General features: G+C 56.2%; 1 protein-coding gene across 1 annotated transcript; it reads left to right on the forward strand.

The window, feature by feature from the left end:
* Positions 1–21: 21 nt before the first annotated feature.
* Positions 22–19,649, forward strand: P3H1 (prolyl 3-hydroxylase 1). The gene is made up of 16 exons (XM_047789464.1): positions 22–40; positions 167–644; positions 3,998–4,150; positions 6,398–6,587; positions 6,786–6,917; positions 7,971–8,110; positions 12,858–12,947; positions 13,260–13,312; positions 13,480–13,601; positions 15,660–15,787; positions 15,918–16,013; positions 16,654–16,804; positions 17,811–17,928; positions 18,304–18,379; positions 18,633–18,773; positions 19,179–19,649. The coding sequence occupies exons 2-16, from the start codon at positions 180–182 to the stop codon at positions 19,332–19,334; spliced, it is 2,211 nt and encodes a 736-aa protein (XP_047645420.1). The 5' UTR covers positions 22–40; positions 167–179; the 3' UTR covers positions 19,335–19,649.
* Positions 19,650–22,979: the final 3,330 nt, after the last annotated feature.

The raw sequence follows: 22,979 nt of genomic DNA on the forward strand, positions 1-22,979 counted from the left end.
GCTCGGGGAAGGCGAGGGCCGCCGTGCAAGCCTCCCCGGTGTGAGCTGCAGGGTGGGGGAGGCGGGGCTTCCAGCGGGGGCGGGGCTTCCCGCGGGGCGGGGCGGGGCGGGGCTTCCCGGGGGTGGGACTCCGGCCTCCCCGGAGGGTGACCCGCGGTCCCGTTAGGTCCGAGGCCGCAATGGCGGCACGCGCGTTGAGGCTGCTGACCACGTTGTGGGTTGTCGCCGCCGCTGCCTCCCGAGCAGAGGCCGAATCCGAGGCAGGATGGGACATGACGGCGCCGGATCTGCTCTTCGCGGAGGGGACCGCGGCCTATGCGCGCGGGGACTGGGCCGGGGTGGTGCTGAGCATGGAGCGGGCGCTGCGCTCGCGGGCCGCCCTGCGCGCCCTCCGCCTGCGCTGCCGCACCCAGTGTGCCGCCGACCTCCCGTGGGAGCTGGAGCCGGACTCTCCCCCAAGCCTGGCGCAGGCCTCGGGCGCCGCCGCCCTGCGAGACCTGCGCTTCTTCGGGGGCTTGCTGCGCCGCGCGGCTTGTCTGCGGCGCTGCCTGGGGCCGTCGGCAGCGCACTCGCTCAGCGAGGAGCTGGAGTTGGAGTTCCGCAAGCGGAGCCCGTACAACTACCTGCAGGTCGCCTACTTCAAGGTGCAGACCTGGCCGGGCCCGGGGAGGCCGGGGTCCTTCTGGGCGTGGCGGACCAGGGAGAATTGGGGGTGGGGGGAAGTGTCCGCGGAGAGGGACCGTGGCCTCCTGGCCGGGAAGCTCTCCTAGGACCCTGGGAGAGCTGGGACCCTCGCAGGAGACCAGCCTCGGCCGGTTCGCGTAGGCAGATGCTGACCCCAAAGGTCCGCCCTGAGGTGAAGGCACAGACCGACCAAAACTTGGCCTTGGGTTCCCTAACAGGCCCTGAGAGGGAACTACAGCGGCAGCTTGGGTCTCTGATCCTGATTTCATTGCAAGTTCCCGAGTGAGGAGCGAGGACCTTTCTACAATATCTTCCTTCCGGTTCGCTTTTCAGTGATGCTTTTCCTGCTGCCCGAGTGCGGAGCTTTCTTTCAGGACCTGAGGTTGCCACGTCGCCAGTAGGGGCTGTCAGGCCCCTCCCTGTGGGGGACCCTCTGGCCAGTTTGTCAGGTTTCCAAAGAAAATTAGCATTTTTAGGAATTCCGGCCTGTAGGGTTTTAAGTCCGAGTGTATGCGTGGATGTGGAGCGCTTCTGACTTGCGTGACGATGAGGATAGCCAGTGCCTGTTTCCAAGCGCTGCTACGTACGTGGCGTTTATTAATTCATTTGCCCAGATCCTGGCAATATCCTGTGAAGTAGCTGCTATAATTAGCCCCATTTTATTGGGGGAAAATAGAAGGTGGAGCTGCGCCCTATAACTCTTTTTCCATGGTTTAACAGACCTGCACTTCAAGCTAAAGAGAGACAGAAAATCAGATTTCCACCTCTTCAAAAGCATTTTGCTTACATAGCTCTGCTCCATTCCTCCTGGTTTCCCGGAAGAGTGCTGGACTTGAAACCAAAATAATTAGGCTATGTCTTTGGTCCTGTCACTCAACAGCGCCTTTTAAAATTCTTTGACAAACATTTATTGAGTATTTACTACATCCCAGCTCCTGTACAGGTCATTAAAATGCTTGACTTTATGTTTTTTTGTTTTGTTTTGCCTTTTGCTTTGCTGCTGAGTCACTTTAGTACCGAGAGCTACTGCAAGGATATGTACACAAGCGCAAGGGAGGGAGCATCTAGCTTTGTCTCAGAGAAGTTAGACTTGAAAGAAGAGGTGACATTTGAAGCTGATCCCAAATATTTCTAGAGGAGAGGAAGGATGGCCATTCAAGATAGGGTGGGGCCAAACTAAAAAAATTAAAAATACCTTAAAAAAAAAAGATGGAGTGGGGCCAGACTGGGAAGAGAATTCTGCAGGCTTCAGGGAGCCATCGTTAGAAATGAGTTGTAGAATGCTCATTCTGGAAGCCACGTGGAATCAGCCTTTGGAGAAGGAGAAGGTGGCGGCAGGGTGAACTCTTAGGAGACGCGTATGGTTGTCCACACGAGAGAAAGAAGTGGGGTGCTGCCTGCTTGGGGCTGAAGAAGGGCTGGGGGTGGGGCGAGGGATGTGGAGACAGGAAAGAACAGAGAGGCAGGAGCGGAGCTGAAAGATACAGGGCAGAGTCAACCCATAAAAGAGACAGACTTGAGGAGAAAAGAATCCGACTAGCATCCTTGAGGATCCAAGTTCGATCCCTGGCCTTGCTCAGTGGGTTAAGGATCCAGCATTGCTGTGAGCTGTGGTGTAGGTCGCAGACCCAGCTCGGATCCTGCGTTGCTTTGACCCCTAGCCTGGGAACCTCCATTTGCTGCGGGTGTGACCCCAAAAAAAGACCAAAAAAAAAAGAAAGACAAATTTGAGAGGATTTCTAATGTTACAGTTAAGGAAACTGAGGTACAGAGATGGAGATTATTGACCTTGTGTCACCTAGCTACTTTGGAGTCATGGCCAGGGCTGACGTCTTGTTTATTGTGTGTTTATTAGTACTGGTGATCAGAAAAGAAAAAAATTGTTCTCAGCATATTAATAATGTGCTAGGATTTACGTTTATTGAGCTAATGTTTATTAAGCACTTATGTGCCCAGCACCATGAGTTAAAAGCTGCATATAGGGAGTTCCCATTGTGGCTCAGTGGAAATGAATCTGACTAGCATCCATGAGGACGCAGGTTCAATCCCTGGCCTCACACAGTGGGTTAAGGATCCGGCGTTGCCGTGAGCTGTGGTGTAGGTCTCAGACACGGCTCAGATCTGGTGTTGCTGTGGCTGTGGCATAGGCCAGCCACTACAGCTCCGATTCGACCCCTAGCCTGGGAACCTCCATAGGCCGTGGGTGCAGCCCTGAACAGAAGGAAAAAAAAAAAAAAAGCTGCATATGTATCATCAGGTTTAACCTTCCCGGCAATCCTGTGAGGTAGGGAGCATTATCTCCAGGTGACAGATTAAGGAACTGAATTTAAAGAGTAAACTTTAAGAAACCTGTCTTCAGCCCCAGCAAGTGAATAATTAAACCTACCTTTGTCACCAGTCTGACACTACAATCAGTATAGTCAACCATCAGATCATCAGTGATTTATTTTGGAATCTACACGTGATCCTCTGTAATTTGCTGGAATCCATCGCTTTGGACATTCTGGTGGCAGTTAGCACATTTCCCCCCTCAGGTTTTGTAGAGACACGTATTTTAGCCTCATGAGCCCTGAGCCTTGAGTCAGAAGATGCCACGTCTGAATTTTGTACAGGACCTTAAGACTTTTCAGCTCATGTTTTCTTTTCTTTTCTTTTTTGGCCATACCCAGGGCATGTAGAAGTTCCCGGGCCAGGGACTGAACCCACGCCATAGCCGTAACAAGAGCTATAGCAGTGAAAACACCAGATCCTTAACCCCACTGAGCCACGAGGGACCTCAACCCACCCTTTTCTTGAATGTGTCAAAAACACTTATTTTACGCAAAAAGTATATGTATAAATATATATATTTTGCAATACATTTTTTTTCTTTTTCTAAGCAACGTCTTAGGCATAGTCTAATTGTTAACTGCTCTGTCTCCCCACCCCCAAATCCTTGAATCCTTAGACTTGGTTCAGCTCAGTCACTACCTCTGAATGTCAAGCACATATTTGGGCCGTCCCGTCTTCCATAGACTCGCCTACAATACCACCTTTGTTTAGAATAGAATGTTTGCATTTTTGAAGCATTACCTCCTGTAATTCGAGGAATCCCTAATCCTGGTTTGGGAAATAGCTGAAAATCTGCCCAGGGCCCTGGGCGCCTCACCTCTGCCATGTCATTCCTTCGAGAGGTGTGTGTCCTGGGCCGGGCAGGGGCTGGGGGGCCCGCTGAGTGGAAGGCGGAGGTGTCCTGTTTGCTGCGAACTGCGCCCTTGGGCACAAACCTTCAGGGTCTGGCTGTGGCAGTGGGGTTCTTGTGCTTCGTCCTTAGATAAACAAGCCGGAGAAAGCTGTGGCAGCAGCCCATACCTTCTTCGTGGGCAATCCCGAGCACGTGGAGATGCGTCAGAACCTGGACTATTACCAGGCCATGTCTGGGGTGAAGGAGGCAGACTTCAAGGATCTGGAGGCCAAACCCCATATGGTGAAAAACAAACAAACAAACAAGCAAAACCTTACCCCTTTCTCTCTCTCTTTCTTCATTATAGTGACTTTTTTTTTTTGTCTTTTTGCCTTTTCTAGGGCCGCTTCCCTCGGCATATGGAGGTTCCCAGGTGAGGGGTCTCGTCGGAGCTGCAGCTGCTGGCCTACACCAGAGCCGCAACAACACGGGATCCGAGCCGCATCTGCAACCTACACCAACGGCTCACGGCAACGCCGGATCCTTAACCCACTGAGCAAGGCCAGGGATCGAACCTGCAACCTCATGGTTCCTAGTCGGATTCGTTAACCACTGCGCCACGACGGGAACTCCTAGTGACATGTACCAGGGTTGTGATTACAGAAGTAAATACATTCATTGGGCAGCATTAGCAAAATGCAAATAAAACAGAAAGTCGTCATCTACAGTATTGCCCCCGTAAGAAAACCAATCTTTAATATTTTGGCCTATTTTCTAAGCCTTTGGTAGCTAATTTTTAAACCTAATTTGGTGTCATATTGTTGTATGTATTTCTCATCATGCTTTTTGAACTAACATTATATCATGTGCCTTTTCTCACATCTTCAAATTTTATTTGAAAACACAATTTTTTTTCTTTTCTTTTTTTATTTTGTTTTTATGGCCACATTTGAGGTATATGGACGTTCCCAGGCTAGGGGTTGAATTGGAGTGGCAGCTGCTGGCCTATCCCACAACCACAGCAACACCAGATCCGAGCCACATCTGTGACCTATGCCACAGCTTGTGGCAACGCTCGCTGGATCCTTAACCCACTGAGTGAGGTCAGGGATCAAACCCGCAGCCTCATGGATACTAGTTGGGTTCTTCACCTGCTGAGCCACAGTGGGAACTCCTAAAAAGACAGTTTTCAATGGCTGCACGATAGGCCCTGTTATGCACGGATCGTACTGATTTACTAGTCAGATTTTGTTGGTCATTTAGGTTTTTGCTTTTCACTACAGTGAGTGGTACAGTCGTCTACAATGCTCTTGTTCTACTCATCAAGCAGGAAAACTCTGGGCCCCATGAGAGGTGTTGTCTGTGATGATATAGCATTTTTAGAAAGGGCTACGTTCGAGTTTAGAATTGGGCATATTAAAAGCAACATCAGAGTGACTTTTAAAAGTCAACTGTGTACAGCCAGTACATTACACAAGTCTACAGAGTTTGGAGGGGTGGGGGTTAGTGATTCTGTGACAGATGAAAACGGTTCTTGTCCACAAGAAAGGATCTGATCTGTGACCTACAGACCGCAGAAGCCTGTGATCGGCTGCTGCAGCCCGAATCGCTGCTCTTTGCCGCAAAGATTGCTTTTATCATCTCAGACCACATTCTAGCGTCCAAGAGTTAATTTTTTAACCTGCTGTATAGCACAGAGAATCTACCCAATAGGCTGCGAAGGTCTATATGAGAAAAGACTCTAAAGGAGGTCCCGTCGTGGCGCAGCGGAAGCAAACCCGACTGGGGACCATGAGGTTGCGGGTTCCATCCCTGGCCTTGCTCAGTGGGTTAAGGATCCGGTGTTGCCATGAGCTGTGGTGTAGGTCCTAGACGCGGCTCGACCTAGGCCAGCAGCTCTAGCTCCAATTGGACCCCTAGCCTGGGAACCTCCATATGCCACAGGTGTGGCCCTAAAAAGCAAAAAATAAAAATAAAATAAAATAAAAATAAATAAATAAATAAAAATTAAGAAACTGAAGAAGAAAAAAAAAAACTTTTATTTTGAAAACTTTTTTTTTTCTTTTTATGCCCACACCTGTGGCATATGGAAGTTCCCGGGCTACAGGGCAAATCAGAGCTGCAGCTGCCAGCCTATGCCACAGCCCTGGCAACACCCGATCCTAGCTGCACCTGTGACCTACACTATAGCTTGTGGCAAGGCTGGGTCCTTCACCCACTGAGCAAGGCCGGGAATGGAACTCGCATCCTCATGGATACTAGTCGGGTTCTTAACCCACTGAGCCACAATGGGAACGCCTATTTTAAAAACTTTTAGCCCTACAGTAAAGGTCAAGAATGCAAGAATGAATTCCCATATACCTTTCATCTAGATTATGTTCAATCTTCTAAATTTCAAAAGAAGCAAAGACCACTTCTAGGAGGGCTGCATTGTATCGCAGCCGCCTCTCCCATCTCTAACCGAGGGGGGCTGAGAGGAGGCCCCAGCAGGCGAGCAGGGAGGGCTGTGGGCGGCCTGCCCGGTGTCTGAGTCCCTCCTCCTCCCAGTAGCACGAGTTTCGGCTGGGAGTGCGCCTGTACTCGGAGGAGCAGCCGCAGGAGGCCGTGCCCCACCTCGAGGCCGCGCTGCAGGGGTACTTCGTGGCCGACGAGGAGTGCCGCGCCCTCTGCGAAGGGCCCTACGACTACGACGGCTACAATTACCTGGAGTACAACGCCGACCTCTTCCAGGCCATCACAGGTGCGCCCCCCCCCCCCCCCCCGGGCCCTGCGGGCCTCAGCGGGACCCTGCAGACACAGCCCCTGCGGCTTCGTCCCGGAGCCCCTCACATCTGGGACCCTGACGGAAAATTGCTGCCACTTGAATGTGTTCATCTTAAGCAGCAGGTGAACCCTGGACAGGGACCTCCTGGTTATTCCCCCTCCTCCATCCTTTCAGATCATTACATCCAGGTCCTCAGCTGTAAGCAGAGCTGTGTCACCGAGCTCGCGTCCCACCCAGGCCGAGAGAAGCCCTTCGAAGACTTTCTGCCGTCACATTATAACTACCTGCAGTTTGCCTACTATAACAGTAAGGGCGAAGGGAGGCCGGGATGGTGGCTGCTGTGCTGCTTCAGCCTGCTTGGTTTCTCTCTGCGGCTTTGAGAGGCCCTGTGCCAGGCGATCGCTGGGCGCCTTGTTGCAAAGCCACTGCCTGAGGAGCTGTTCCAGCAGCCTGAAGAGCTGGGAGGGGAGACTCCCTCTCTGGTCCCCTTTGTAATATTTCTAATCTGATTTTGCAAAGAGTTACGTTATAGCAAAAACAAGGGTGTACTTCCATTCAAACCAGCTAACGGGACATTTCTCAGCCCTTCTCCCTTGTAAGCACTGATGCTCTGGGGAGGGCTGGGGGGGGGCTGGTAATATGAAGAAAAGCAGCAAGTCAGCAGGTCTATACTAAGTTCCTGCTGTGTGCTAAGAGCTTATTCAAGAATATACAGTGTTGGAGTGCCCATCATGGCTCAATCTGATTGCATCCATGAGGATGCAGGTTCAATCCCTGGCCTCGCTCAGTGGGTTAAGGAGCCGGTGTTGCCATGAGCTGTGGTGTAGGTCACAGACGCAGCTTGGATCTGGCGTTGCTGTGGCTGTGGTGTCGTCCAGCGGCTGCAGCTCCGATTCGACCCCTAGCCTGGGAACCTCCACATGCCTCGGGTGCGGTCCTAAGAAAGACAGGAAAAGAAAATAACATACGATGTTTATAGCTGAGCTGAAGAGACCAGTGCATATCGACAGGACCTCTTCTGCCAAAGAGGCAAACCTGCTATCGTAGCCTCCCCTTCCCTTCTGTCGCCATAGGAAAAAAAGTGGGAAGACAGGGAAATATCCCTAAAATTGGTCTGATGTTTGGGGATGTTAGGGCCAGTGTTGGGATTGTCTGAGCACACCGAGCACCTTAAGTCAATTACATATCCCATATGCACCCTGTCCTCTGTCCGCCCAGAGCAGACAGTCATGTTGTGTGGCTGGTGCCACCTCGCCACATCATCACTGCCGCTAGCTGTGCTGAGACTGCACACGAGGCAGTTCCTGGTACCCAGGATTAGCTGCTTTCTTCCCAGCCATTGTTTTTCCCCCTTTGCAGTTGGGAATTACACACAGGCCATTGAATGTGCCAAGACCTACCTCCTCTTCTTCCCCGACGATGAGGTGATGAGCCAGAACCTGGCCTACTACACAGCCATGCTCGGAGACGAACCAGCCGGATCCATCCGCCCCCGTCAGGTGAGCGCCTTGCATCACTCAGGGCAGCTGCCCGCTGACCTGGGACCAGAGAGCAGAGTGTGAGGCAGAGGAGGGGAGGCGGTGCTGCTCAGACAGGGTAGGGGAAGGGTGCCTGGGGGATCTGAGTGCCCAGGAAGCGTGGGGGATAAGCTGGAGCCTTAACTCGCTCAGTCTGTGCCCAGAAGTCTGCCCTCCGGGTTGTCGAAGAAAAGCGGAGCTGCAGAGCAGCCCTGTCCTTGCCCGTTCTTAGCACGCTGCTACTTGACTACCATCTGGCCTAGGTTTTTCGGTCTCTACTTCATGCTAAAAATTTTTTTCATTTTCCTCCCCGTCCCCTCTTCGTTCTGCCATTGTCTGATCTCTCCCTCTTTCGGCCTTAGTCATCTCACTCCAAAACAGGGAGAAAAATCTGTGTCAAACAAAGACTAAACGGAAACACAGCAGGCGCCCCCGTGCTGTTGGGGGGCCTGCAAATTGTGCTGTTTGTTTAATGACGGCCATTTCCGTGTGGTAGAGTCACGAGTGCTTTTTGTATTGTGCTCATTTCCATTTTCTAAATTCTCTCTAGTGAATGGATATTATTTTTATAATTAAAAGCATGAAAAGTTCTGTTTTTAATGAAATCTGACATTCTTTGTACCTATGCCTTGCACAGGCCCTAGATCCTCTTTTTCCTGAGCCCAGAACAATGAAGTGGTTTTGAAGTCAGCCGTCTGGGCTCAGGCCCTGGCCCCTCCAGTTACTAGTGTGTGGTCCTTAGCACATCGTGTGGGATCTGAGTCACGCTGCATTGCGCTTCCAAGTCTCATTTCTCCTTCTGTAAAATGGAATTATGGTTCTTGCTCTGCCTTTTTTTTTTTTCTGCTTTTTAGGGTTGCACTTGCAGCATATAGAGGTTCCCAGGCTAGGGATCCAATCGGAGCTACAGCCGCCCATCTATACCACAGCCACAGCAACACAGGATCTGAGCCACATCTGCAACCTACACCACAGCTCATAGCAACGCCGGATCCTCAACCCCCTGAGCAAGGCCAGGGATCAGACCTGCATCCTCAGGGATGCTAGTCGGATTCGTTAACCTCTGAGCCACGACGGGAAGGCCCCGTCTTTAACCTAGGATGAGTGTAAGGGTCAAATGAGGTAGTGACCTGACGGGCACTGACTGTGGGAATGTGTGCGGAGCGTCACGGGGGCAGATAGCATCCCTGGGGTCTTGCTGACGGTACACGAGCAGCAGGTGGCCAGTTTTCACCTCCACCCTCAGCCAACTCTTGAATCGGGTGGCTCATCCCTGTGGCCCTCAGTCACTGTGTTCTGCTGGCCTCTCTCAAACCCCATCTTACATTCTGTAAAAATGACTGTATCTTTGGAACAGTTTTTCATTTTGTCAAAGGAAAAAAAAAAGGTAAATAGCCAGGAGTTCCCATTGTGGCTCAGTGGTTACAAACCCAACGAGTATCCGTGAGGGTATGGGTTCAATCCCAGGCCTCAGTCAGTGGATTAAGGATCCGGTGTTGCTCTGAGCTGTGGCATGGCAGCTGGAGTTGCAGATGCGGATTAGCTCCCACATTGCTGTGGCTGTGGTGGAGGCTGGCAGCTGCAGCTCCAATTTGAGCCCTAGCCTGGGAACTTCCATCTGCCGCAGGTGCAGCCCTAAAAAGCAAAAAAAAAAAAAAAAAAAAGTAAATATCTACGATTACTATAGAGACCCCTCTATTGAACACATGTTGGGAATGAGAAAGCAGGCACATCCCTGGGGGCTATTTAACCAGAAATCCAACTGCTGGGGATTCACCCCGCAGCCGTCCTGCACAAGTGCATCCTGCTGCTAAAAGCAAAAAACTGCAGACAAGCTCAATGCCATCAATTTGGGGGCTGGTTAAATAAATTATGGTGTATTCATTCATTGACATACTGGACGACTCTTACGTTGTATGAGTAGAGTACCACGCCCACGTGGCAGTCTCCATGATACAATTTTAAGAAAAGAAAAAAGTACATATAGGATGGTAATTATATCTTATTTGTATAAAATATTTCAAATTTTTAAACTTCCTGGATGGATTGGAAAGAGATTGCTCATCGGGATTGTCCCCAAGCCGTGGGCCGGCAGGTCAGAGGTGTGGGGGGCCTGAATGTTTCTATTTATGTCCCTTAATCCTCTGTTGGTTTCTTTTCGCTGCATATGCGTTATTTCCACGTCGTTTTGAAGGCCGTCTAAAACCGCCTTGGAAAGGTATCTAACCCGAGATGCGTAGACTACTGCAGTGAGGACACTAGCAGAGGGGCCAGCCAGCTACAGTGGAGGCCCAGTGACTGGGCCGGCAGGGGAGCCTTCACAGGAGGCGGTGCTGTGGACATTCGGTTTTAAACGCCTTCAGTAGGTGAACGAGGCAGGGAAGGAAGGGCCTTTTAGATGGAGGAGGGCATGAGCAAACCCCCGGACCTCCGTCCCATGTGAGGGGAAGCTGGTGCCGGGGCAGCTAAGGCAGGGAGGCCCGGGAGGGCCAGATTTGGGAGGGCCTTGAGTGCCTTTCCAGGACCTTGGGCCCTCCTCCCTGCAGCCGGCAGTGGCGAGCCCCCAAAGGGTCTTAAGCAGCAGCCTGAGGAGAGGCGAAGGAGCAGGGCTCAGAATGGGAGGTGCTGGAGGCCTGAGCCAGGCGGGGAGGGGGCTGGCGGAGGGGGGCTGACCGGGGGGAGGTGGCAGGTGCGTTGGGGGTGTTTCCCCTCCTCCCTCCCCTCCCTCAGGTCCCAGCCTGGGAGGCTCGTGCATGGTGCTGGCCCCGTGGCTCACGGGCACGAAGGTGGCAGAATGCTTCCCTCCTAGCCTCCTGCCCTCCCTGCTCGCCAACCCAGGGTGGCTCAGTTTTCCTCTGTTCACTGGAGAAGCAGGTAGATGATGCCACAGTAACAGACCTCCCACTCGGGTGGTTGCAGCACTTAGAAAATAACCACCCCTCGAACGTGTGTGACATCTCACAGCTTACAAAAAGTTGTCACAGCTTTTCCTGCATTTGATTCTTAGAACCACCCAGTGAGGTGGAGTCACCAACCTCCCCTGAGGTTAAAAACCAAGGTTCTCCCCACTTAGATCTGGGCGCCTCCACTAGAGACCTTCCTGCTCTTGCCGCCCCCTCCCATGTGGAAACTGGGCACCCTGTAGTTGTCCTCAGTGGCCACTAGATGGTGCACATCTGCACTGCAGATGGTACCAGTCCCCACCTCTTTGCTGGGTTAAGACCCCACCACCGCTTATGGTCATATTAGTGAGTCTAGGGCAGAAAGGAAAACAAACCCATGTGGTTAATCTACCATTTCTAACTAGAACCACCCTTTAAGCCCTGTCCCAAGAGAAGCCCTGCCCTGGGTTTATACCCATCATCTCATTCAGTCGTCACAACCCCTGGGAGGTGGGCACTAGTCTTCTCATTTTATTTTATTTTTTTAGGGCCGCATCTGCAGCATATGGAGGTTCCCAGGCTAGGGGGCAAATCAGAGCTGTAGCTGCCAGCCTACACCACAGCCACAGCAACGCCAGATCCTTAACCTGCTGACGGAGGCCAGGGATCGAACCGGCGTCCTCATGGATGCTAGTCGGGTTTGTTAACCGCTGAACCACGACGGGAACTCCTATTCTTTCCATTTTAGAGAGGAGGACATTCGGGCTCCGGGAACTGAGTAAACAGGAACAGTGGCCTCTGGCTGCCGTGGTGACTGGAATCTCGTTTCCCTGCTTTGGCCCAGTGCCGGCACAGTTCTGACACCTCGCTGATGCTCAGTGCATCCCTGGGGACTGAGCAAAGGGGGGAGTGGAACTTGCTCGCTAGCAGCCTCTTGGAGCTGCTGGAGAGGGTTCGAGGACATGGCAGACACCAAGCTTGGTGTCTCGCACTTGGCAAGGGAAGCCAGTCATTCAGCCTCAGGAGAAAATTTCCACCTTCCTCTTGGGCAAATGTGAGAGGTGACGCAGGAGTCACTGACACCGCTAACGGCTGCCCTACCGCCCTCATCTTTTATGTCAACTGATGATGGCTTTTTCTCTTCCTTCTTCTGCTGCTGCTGGGACACTAGCAGGGCTCCTAGGGACAGATGAGATCCCAGAAGGTACTTAGTTCCCCTGTGGGAAGGGCGGGCGGCAGTCCCAGCTGCCCATCGCCGGGGGTGGGGGGCGGGTCCCACCTGCTCCAGGTCAGAGGGGAGGCAGGTGGCCTGGGAAGAAGCACGTGGGCTTCAGGACTGGAGAGACATGGGCTTGGCAATAGGTCCCCGCGCCACCTGTAGTGTCACCTCGAACAGGTTGCATATCCTCTCTGTACCTCACTGTCTTCATCTGTGAAATGCGGATGAGAGTATCAACCTCAAGGTGGAGATAAAAATTAACTGAATAACGCGGGAGTCACCGAATCGCAGGAGGTACCTCGGTGTTCTTCCCAGAACTCCTGCAGAAGTCAAGAAGGAACTTTCCTTCTTTGACGATTATTTCCTGGGAAGTCTCAGAGAGGAATGGCAGGGGAAGGAAGGGCGTTGTTTCCCTTCAGGGGACGCCTGGTCATGCCACCCTCAGAGGTACTGCTTGCGCCAGGCAAGAGGAACCCTTAGGCACCAAAGTGGGACGTTTGTTCCAAACTGGGGGCACACGAGTGCTTACACTGGGCACAAGGTAGTACGCCAGGGAGGGCCCCCCACCCCACCCCGGGAGCTGGACGGGGCTGAGTCCCGGGGCTGTGCTCCCACCGTGTTCTCGCAGAGCGCCCAGGAGTACCGACAGCGAAGCCTGCTGGAGAAAGAGCTGCTCTTCTTTGCTTACGACGTTTTTGGAATTCCCTTTGTTGACCCGGTGAGCCTGCGCGCGGGAGCGGGGAGCAGGAGGGGACAGGGGACGGGGGTGGGTTGTACACGGCGTGACTCTCGGGAGAAGGCTGTTCGGCGCTGAGCCAAGCCCGGGATCTGCGAAGCCTGTGGACAAGAGACGGGGGGCGGAGGGGGATTCTGGGCAGCTCGTTGCAGGTGTCTCAGCTTCGGAGACCCCTCACTTGATCGCCCGCGAGGGGGCCGGTGAGAAGGTGGACTCGCCTGTAGGCCCGGGTCTGCGTGCTGGCGATTCAGCGGGTCAGCCGCCCCTGCTCCTTTTTCCCTGCTCTGCTTTTAGGATTCGTGGACTCCGGAAGAGGTGATTCCCAAGAGACTGCAGGAGAAACAGAAGTGAGGACCTGGAAGGAACTGCAGGATTGGATCGATGTGATGAGGCCCTGAGGCTTCCTGAGCCCAGGCAGCTGTGAACCCCGGGCAGGGGGCGGGGCCAGGCGGGGAACGCGGGGCGGGGCCCAGGATGGCCCCGCCCACCGCCCTCAGGGTGGCTGTGCCGGCAGGTCCGAACGGGAAACAGCCGCCCGCATCTCCCAGGAGATCGGAAACCTTATGAAGGAGATTGAGACCCTCGTGGAGGAGAAGGCCAAGGAGTCGCTGGACGTGAGCAGGCTGACCCGGGAAGGTGAGAGGACCCGCTCGGGGCACCTGGGCTGTCGTGGGGGCAGCAAGGCCGGTGCTCCCCGCCTTAGCTGGGCCGTGCCCATTAGAGGGCAGCCCCGCGATCTGAGCCTCCCCCTCGCCGCCAGATCCTTCCTCACTCACCCTGCCAAGAGCACCAAGAGCGGGCCTTGCTTAGGAAATAAGACTCCTGTGTTAGTTCAGTTCGTTCACGGCCGTATTTATAGGACCAAACTTATCCTGTCGCCTTTCCTCCAAACTCTTTTCTCCCACCTACCGTCATTTGTCCTGTTACCGAACCTCAGAATCCTCAGGTCTCCTCGGGGCTCCCTTTGCCCTTTCCCTCCAGCCCCCCTGAGGTGCCTGCCCTTGGGGAGCTCTCTCCCCCCAGCCCTTTGCTCGTCTCGTTGCTTCCGGCCGGCGTCAGGCCCGCAGCTCTCCTCTTCCAGTCTGTCCTTGTCCCTTCCCGTGTGGGGGCTGGACGGGACTCCAGCCTGCCTGCCCCTTTAACCACGTGTTCTGCTCCCCTGGTTCACACCTTCCCTTCCTCCTTGAGCTTCCCTCTGCCCCGTTGCTGGTCAGGCCAGTCCCGCCTCTTTTCTACTTGCCATCATCTCTGCCCGCAAGGCATCTCGGGTCCTCCTGAGAAGCCTTTCTTAAACTCCAGACCAGCTGGGATCCCCTGCCTCTTTCTGTTGAACTTCAAGGCCCTCTGTTGTTTCCCACGGTCTGCCTCGTGCTGCTTATTTGTGTGATTCTTGCAGCAGGTGCTGTGTCTCCAGTTGCTCATCCCGAGCCTTTTCTAGCACAATTCCTGGCACGGGCTGAGGCCTCAGTAAACAGATGGACTTGAATTGAGTCTCTGGTATGTCCCCAGCCCAGAGACAGCAGGGGAAACAGGAGAGAGGCCCTTGCTGTGCAGTTGCTTCATTTCACAGCGGTCACTTTAATGAGATGAGCCTGTGAGCGAGTTTGTGCAGCATTCCTTGGTTTTCAGAGAGCTTTTGCTCTCTTATTTCTCTTGAGTCTCATAATCGTCGGGGAGGTGATTGGGCAGGAGGTAAATCCCCATTTTAAATAAATGATGATGATGATATAATCATAGCTAAACTTTCAGCCATTTACTCTGTGCCAAGAATTGTGCTAAGCGTTTGTCTTTTTTTTCCTTTCAATTTTATAGCCACACCCATGGCATATGGAAGTCCCAGGCCAGGGATTGAATCTGAGCCACAGCCGCAACCCATGCTGTAGCCATGGCAACACAGATCCTTTTAATCCACTGCACGGGGCTGGGGATTGAACCCGCAGTTCTGCAGCAACCCAAGCCACTGCTGTCGGATTCTTCACCCACTGCACCATGGCGGGAACTCCTTAAGTTGCCTTATTTTTTTTTTTTTTTTTGTCTTTTTGCCATTTCTTGGGCTGCTCCCGAGGCATATGGAGGTTCCCAGGCTAGGGGTCAGCCTACGCCACAGCCACAGCAACGCGGGATCCGAACCACGTCCGCGACCTACACCACAGCTCAGGGCAACGCCGGATCCTTAACCCATTGAGCAAGGCCAGGGATGGAACCCGCAGCCTCATGGTTCCTAGTCGGATTCGTTAACCACTGCGCCACGACGGGAACTCCATCTTATTGTTCTTTACATCAAACTTATCAGGTAGATGCTATTTTACAGATGAGCTAAGGCTCAGGGAGGTTAAGTAACTTGGCCAAGGTCACACAGCTACATGGAGGATCCAGGGGTCAGACCCAGCTCTTTCTGATTTTGGAGCGCCTGCTTTGGGAATGTCTTTATGAGGATGTCTCAGTCAGGCATGAAGGCCCAGTAGCCAGCAGCTCTTTGCAAGCGGAGCTGGGACCAGGCCCTGGGTCTCCTGTCCTTCAGCTCTCAAGTCCATCCCCTGAACCACCCTGCCTTGGGAAGTGACCAAACAGGAGGTTTCTTTGGTGAGCAGGAAGCAGCTGGCATTGCTGTTCCTCCCGGGAAGGCAGTAGCTGACGGAGAGTGTCTGGACAGAACCGCTGCTAGACTTAGCCGCTCTTGCTGTTGCTCTGCAGGTGGCCCCCTGCTTTTTGACGGCATCCGTCTCACCATGAACTCCAAGGTCCTGAACGGCTCCCAGCGGGTGGTGATGGACGGCGTCATCTCGGCCGAGGAGTGCCGGGCGCTGCAGAGGCTGACCAACGTGAGGAACCTGGGGCCACACCGTCTCCCTAAGGGCCCAAGCTCCCCGCCTCGGTGCCTCCCAAGAGGGCTGCCCACCTCCTCTCGAGCCTCAGCGGGTGACTAACTCCCCCTGTTTGGGGGGCTCGCAGGCGGCAGCAACTTCGGGAGACGGCTACCGGGGTCAGACCTCCCCGCACACCCCCAGTGAAAAGTTCTACGGCGTCACCGTCTTCAAGGCCCTCAAGGTAGGGTCAGCTCTCTGTTCAGGGGGGCGGGGGGCAGGGGCCAGGCTCCCGGGAGGCACTGGGGACGGTGGTGGGAAAATACAAGGCGTTCCAGCTGCCACGGAGGCCAGGGGCGAGGCTGCCTTTTGAACCCTGTAATAAAAAGGAGGCAGGCGGGACTTCCCGTCAGGGCTCAGCAGAAACAAATCTGACTAGTATCCATGAAGACGCAGGTTCGATCCCTGGCCTCGCTCCGTGGGTTAAGGATCTGGCATTGCCATGAGCTTCAGTGTAGGTCACAGATGCGGCTCAGATCCTGTGATGCTGGGACTGTGCCCTAGGCCGGCGGCTGCAGCTCCAGTTTGACCCCTAGCCTGGGAATCTCCGTATGCTGCAGGGGAGGCCCTAAAAAGAAAAAAAAAAAAAAAAAAAAAGAAGAAGCAGGCAAGCAAGACTGCTCTCCCCAACTGGAGGGTGCTTTCTGAAGGACGGCTGCTTCTGAGCAGGACACAGGGGTTGTTCACAGAGCTGAGGGCCGGGGAGGGGCGACGGCAGAGGTGGGTGTGTGAGAGAGGCAGGTGCTCCTTCGCGGGCGGGAGGATGGGGGCCTGGTGCTGCACAGAGGGGCAGCCAGAGGGCCTGACCCCCGTCTCCTCGGCAGCTGGGGCAGGAAGGGAAGGTCCCCCTGCAGAGCGCCCACCTGTACTACAACGTGACCGAGAAGGTGCGGCGCGTCATGGAGTCCTACTTCCGCCTGGACAGCCCCCTCTACTTCTCCTACTCCCACCTGGTCTGCCGCACAGCCATCGAAGGTGGGCCTCCCTCCCCGCCGAGCACGCCGCCCGGGCACCGCCCGGGCACCGCCCAGATGCTGAGGATGCTCCCTTCGCCGTGCTGGGGAGCCAGTGTCAACCCGTGCAGCGGAGGACGTTAGAGACTCCCCGGGGAGTCAGGAGGGCTTCCTAGAGGAGGTGAGGGCAGGGGAGCAGGATGAACAGGAGGCGTGGAGTACATTCGAGCCAGAGAGAACAGCACGTGCCAGGAAAGGGGCACCCAGCCGTTGGGGGAACTAAGAAAGCTGCGGTTTCTAGAGAGTGAGCTGTGGTGGGGGCAGCCTGCAGGAAGCCGCGTTGTGGAGCAGCGCTGCGCTCAAGCGCTCTGGGCCTGCGGGCCAGTGCTTTGCGACCTTGGTAATGGACGTGCGAGTGTCTCCGGCTGCATCACGGTCTGTGTCACAGGTTCTCTGTGGCTGAGTGTTCAATACCGACGCTGCGAGAGAGCTCCTCGTGACAGCCTGGGGCCGACTCGAGGTCGTCCATCGGCCACGCTCCCTTTCGGCCCCTGGCGGAGAGGGATGAGGTGCGGCCAGTGCCCGGAATCCCACAGGACCCTCAGCCGGCTCTGTCACGCCCGAGCCCTCCGTGGTCCCTGGTGCTGACATGCCACCGACGGGCGGCGGAGACGAGAGGCCTTTACTCTCCCTCCAAATGTGTGATGTCCTGGCAGAGTCTGGGCACACCACAGGAGCGTGTCGCACTCCCAGCTCTGGGTGTCAGGGCCTCCAGGTGGGGCGCCCTGGCACCTGGGCGGTGAGGAGCCAGGAGGCCTGGCAGATGGTCAGGCCGGGAAGGGCCGGCAAAGCCTTGGTCCTACTCGCTCAGGTTACAGTTGGTCTTGCTGCTGTGTGTCCAAAGATTGGAGAGCTTGGATCAACGCAGAGGAAGGGAAGCTGGTCAGCAGCGACCCCACCCCGTGCCAGTAGCAGAGCTGAGGTGCCCCGAGGTGCCCCCGTGCTAACGCGTGTTCCCTTGGCCCCAGAGGCACAGGCTGAGAGGAAGGACAGTAGCCACCCCGTCCACGTGGACAACTGTATCCTGAACGCCGAGGCCCTCGTGTGCATCAAGGAGCCCCCCGCCTACACCTACCGGGACTACAGGTTCCGCCCCCGCTCAGGCCCCCGGTGCCCGCAGCCTGCCCCTCCCCCAGCACACGCATGTTTGGGGCCAGCTCTTCCCAGGGTCCAAGACCTTCTGGATCGCAAGTCAGACAGCAGAGGAACTGTCACAGTGTAGTGTGCGAGCAGGAGGGGAACGGCGGCCTTGGTGCTGCGGCAGCCCAGAGAAGGGCAGGGCGCAGTCTCACCCGGGCAGGGGCAGGGAGGCATCAGAGAAGGTTCCAGAAGGCTTTCTTCTCGTGAAAGGCCCCCTCCAGCTGCAGGTTGGGAGCAGCTGGAGATGAAAGCGCCGGGGCTGGGGGTTGTGCGGGGGCTGGGAGGGGGGAGGTGTGTCGAGATGCCCTCCACCTCCCCCAGTGCCATCCTTTACCTGAACGAAGACTTTGACGGAGGAAACTTCTATTTCACTGAACTAGATGCCAAGACTGTGACGGTGAGTGTCCTTGTCCCCATCCCTGGGAGACAGAAACCCACAAGGCGCAGTGGGCAGAACGGCCAGTCTCCTAAGTGGCCAGCACTCCCCTCCCCAAACCAGGGGGGCCTCCGACGGGTCCCCTTTCTCTTTGGCTCTGGCCTTTGGGAAGCCAGGCTGAGAAGCCACCCGGTCCTGGACCCGAGTGACCCCAGCCCTCCTGAAGGCAGGTTCCAGTCTCTGTCCTGTGCAGCCCCCTCGTTGTCCCCTTTAGGCAGAGGTGCAGCCCCAGTGCGGAAGGGCCGTGGGATTCTCTTCGGGCACCGAAAACCCACACGGAGTGAAGGCTGTCACGAGAGGGCAGCGCTGTGCCATCGCCCTGTGGTTCACTCTGGATGCGCGACACAGTGAGCGGGTGAGAGCAGTGGACGCTGCCGTGACCTCTTCCTGGAAGGGCCCTGGTTCTGCGTCCACCTTCCCCGCCCCCTTGCCGATGCCTGGACGTGAACGGAGCACGGGGCTGGGGAGTCCAGAGAGATGCCTCGCTCTGGCACTGTGGTCACGGCGCCCATCCTCCCCAGCCCTTCCTCCTGCCCTGTAAATGGGGCTCCGCGTGGGGGCAAGAGGGGGGCAATCCTGGCTCTCGGTCCCTCCCTGGGAACCGCCTCTGCTGCCTCTGCCCAGAGCACAGGTCCTGCTGGGAAGCGGGCGAGCTCGAAGGCCGTTGAAGAAGAGCCTTCTTGTTCCAGAAGTAGCCCCAAGAGGTGGTAAGGGGCTGGTCCAGAGGCCTCTCTGAACAGCCAGGGGTTTGTCCTTGCAGGACAGGGTGCAAGCGGATGACCTGGTGAAGATGCTTTTCAGCCCAGAGGAGACGGATATCCCCCACGAGCAGCCCCCGGAAGCCCAGGAGGGCCCCCTCCCGCCTGCACGGGAGTCCGTCTCCAGCAGTGAGTCGGGGCACAAGGATGAGCTCTGAGAGCTCACACAAGGACGGCGATCGGACCCACGTGAGAACTCGGCCCTGCACCCTGGACTGGCCAGCCCTGGGCCAGGAGCAGCAGGGAACTTAGGTCTGCTGCCCAGCTGAGGGGACTCTGCTCCCCGCCGTCCGGCACGGTGCTACTGCTCTTGGAGAGGACATGGCAGGACGGCCCTCTCCTCCGGACCTGACCGAGGGCTCGGGGTGCAGGCCCAGAGCTGCTCCAGGGGCCTCACAGGCAGCCACGTGACAGCCCTGCCGTATTTAATGTCTGTGTCGATGACCAAAGAATAAACGAGTCGTGGTTTCTTACCTGGCGCTTTGTTCCGAGGGTGGAAATGCGCCCAGCAGCCCCAGGGGTCTCGCTTGAAAAAACTCTCCGCCACTTCCTGTGCAGCCTCAGGCCAGACACTTCCCCTCGGGGACCTCAGGGTTGTCATCCGCATAATGGGGACCGTGAACCCCGCTCTGCCCGGGTGCAGTATTGAGGACGACAGCACTTTGTAAACAGGAGCACGCTGGGTGGACGGCAGGGATTATTATTGGTCCCTCCCTGGCAGCTAGCTGCGGTCAGCAGTGCCCTGGCATGTTGCCCCCGTGTCAGCCACATGTGTCCGGCTCTGCTCTCTGGGCTCAGGTTCCCATTCCTCAGGCCTCCGTGCACAGGACACCACACAGGGACTCAGAGCAGACCTGGAGGTTCAGCAGCTCTGGCCATAAGCCCCTCTCCCCTCCTGGGCTTGAGATGCTGCGTGGTCGTGAGCTGGGAACCTGGACTCCGAGTGCTCATTTATTCAATCAACCAGCTAAGTGCCCGGCACTGGGAATATGGTACCAAACAGAACAAGTCCCCGCCCTCATTGAGCTTATAAGGGAGACAGGTGACTCCTAAATGTGTGTGTGTGTGTGTGTGTGTGTGTGATCCTTTGTGGTAGAAACGAAATTAAGTCAGGCCCCAAGGAGTGGGCAGAGGCAAGGAGGCCGACATGGTGGCACAGAGCCGGTGAGCAGGGCAGCCAGGGAGGTCAGGGCCCTTTTAGCCAATATGAGCACCTGGGCCTGGACTGAGTGGGCAGGAGCCCTTGGAGGGCCTGGGGTAGAGCGGGGAGGGCCTCTAACTTAGAGGCTTCAGTGAAGAACACACGTGGAGAATGAACTTTGGGGGCAAGGACGGAGGCATGGCCAGCAGAAGGGAGGCTCCCGCAGCAGCTCCCCGAGGGAGATGGAGGGGTGGGGAGCAGGCTTTGGCAGCAGAGGCGGTGAAAAGGTCGGGTTCTAGATCCCTTTAACGTAAAGCCGACGGGAGCGGGGATGGACTGGGTGGTACGAGAAAGAGGAGCATCGGGGAGGATACCCGCCTGAACAGTTAGGGACGAGGAGCCGCCCTTTCCCGCGATGGGCCAGAGGCTGGCGAGATGGTTTAGGGGTGCGGACACCAGGCGTCTGGTTTTGCACGTGTCGTGAGGACGTTTGAGGGGCCTTGAGGCATCCAAGTGGCAAATGTCGAGCAGACAATCAGGGTTCTGAGTCTGGAGTCCAGAGAGAGGTGGACGTAGGAGCCGGCACTTTGGGGGTGACCATCCACCACGGCGGTGGGGGGGGTTCAAAGCCAGGAGACGGACGTCAGTGTGGACAGCAGAAGAGTCAGAAGCCTGAGCTGGGCTGGAGGGCGGCGGGGTCCAACAGAGGCCTTGAGGGCCAGCTGGGAGCCGGGGAACCAAGGACCCTGGTGTCCTGGAGCCAATCAGAGCGTTTCCGGAAGGAGGGAGCGGGCCGTGGGGTGTGACGCCGCTGAGGTCGGGGCAAGATGCGCACTGAGAATCCGCCTTTGGCTGTGCCGACACGGAGGTCAGTGCGAAGCGTGGCCAGAGATGCTTTGGTTGACGAAAGACTGGAGGGCATCCCCTGAGAAGCGGGGGGCGGGGGGGGGTGCTGGGGCGGGGGACAGCTCCTCTCCGGAGTTTGCCTCCCCCCCGGGGGGCGCGATGAGCGGCAGGGAGACGTGCAGCGAAGGAGCAGAAGGAACGCTTGTCTTTTAAGCTGGGAGACAGCATGGCAGTGATCCCACAGGGACGGGCGCTGTCCCTTTCATCCCTGGTGACCTGGTGATCGTCCCGGTGGATGACCCACTCGCCGCATGGAGAGGGGACACGTGAATGGAAAGCGGGGTGAGTCTCGCTTGTGAGCTGGGCCAGCCTCTCCCTTCCCGCGTCTGGAGCTGGGCGACCTCCGGGTGTCTCCCCAGCAGCCCCGGGAGAGGCCAGTCCCGGCTCCCAGGATGCCGGAGCCTCCGTGAGGACAGACTCAGGGACAGCCAGGCACGGGGCTTCACACACAGCAGCCACTCAACACTGCTGCAAACCCTATCAGCCTGACTCGGGTTTTCCAGAGAGTTCCACATCAAGGCAGGCGACCTTCACAATTTCAAAGCACGTGAAACACACAGACGCAGCAGCCCGTCTCCGCTCAGCTCATCAAACCCCAAATGTTTCCAGCGCCAACAGACGCAGGGAACGTGCACACAGGCCTGGTGGGTGAGTCCTCCCGGCGGCGGCAGGAGGTGCTGGCAGGGTCTGAACCGAGACGCAGCGGTGATTGCCTGGCCTGTGAGGGCACTGCCCGGGCAGGGCCGCCCTGTGGACAGACATCCACTTGAGATGAAGGGGGCACAGCCACGGGAGGGGCAGAGGGGACAGTAGGCAACGCGGCAAACCCAGGGAAAGCGTGGATGCGAAGGACAACCCATCTCCTCTGGCGCCCCAGGCAGCTGGCAGAGCTCTCAGCAGGGGTGCCAACGCGAGCCTGCGCTCAGGTTGTTTGGGGAGGGGGAGAGGGCACAGCCAGAGGGCCGAGTGCGCTGCAGAGATGCCCTTGCCGGGGGGGTTAGGCATGGGACCGAAAACAGGGCTGGTGGTAGCACTGAAACTGACAGCACTAACGGCCTGAACTGAGCCAGAACCCAGATTGGGACGGAAACCCACATGCCGCGACTCCACCCAGCCTAAAGCCAGATTGGGACTTGAACCCACGTGCCAGGACTTGAACCCAGCCAAAACCCAAACTGGGACTTGAACCCACATGCCGGGACTCAACCCAGCCTAAACCCAGATTGGGATTTGAGCCCACGGTTTTAAATTTGAGTTACTCACCCTGTGTCTGGACTCACTGAGGTTCAGGTTCCTAAGTCTCTCCGCGCAGAAGGAATTCAGTGCGGGACAAAGTGATACAGGTAAGAAACAGATTGACTAAGATAGGACGCTTGTGAGAGATGCAGGCGGCCGGCAAGGAAGCCCTGCCTGAGGCTCCGGTGGGCTCCGGTTTTATCCTCCAAGGGGCGTGGGGCTTGGAAAGGCCCGCCTCTTCCTCTCCGGGAGTAGTAGCTCCTCCTCAGTATCTGGTAAGGTGTGTACTCAAAACAGCTGAAGGGCCGTCTGCAAACTCTTGCCCTTGGTCTGAATCTGAACGCAGGCCTCGTCCCATCCCCCACGCAATGACCTGAGGCCCTTCTCGCACCTCCCTTAATCCAGCAAGCCTGCCCTGTCCTGCTGGCTTCCTGGAACTCCCAGTGGTCTCCCAGGACCCCCCAGGTTTCCCTCATTGCCTCTGATCCCCTCTTGGGACTTCCACAACCACCTGTGCCTC

The sequence above is a fragment of the Phacochoerus africanus genome, chromosome 8 (genome assembly GCF_016906955.1).
Source record: "Phacochoerus africanus isolate WHEZ1 chromosome 8, ROS_Pafr_v1, whole genome shotgun sequence".
NCBI lineage: Eukaryota > Metazoa > Chordata > Mammalia > Artiodactyla > Suidae > Phacochoerus > Phacochoerus africanus.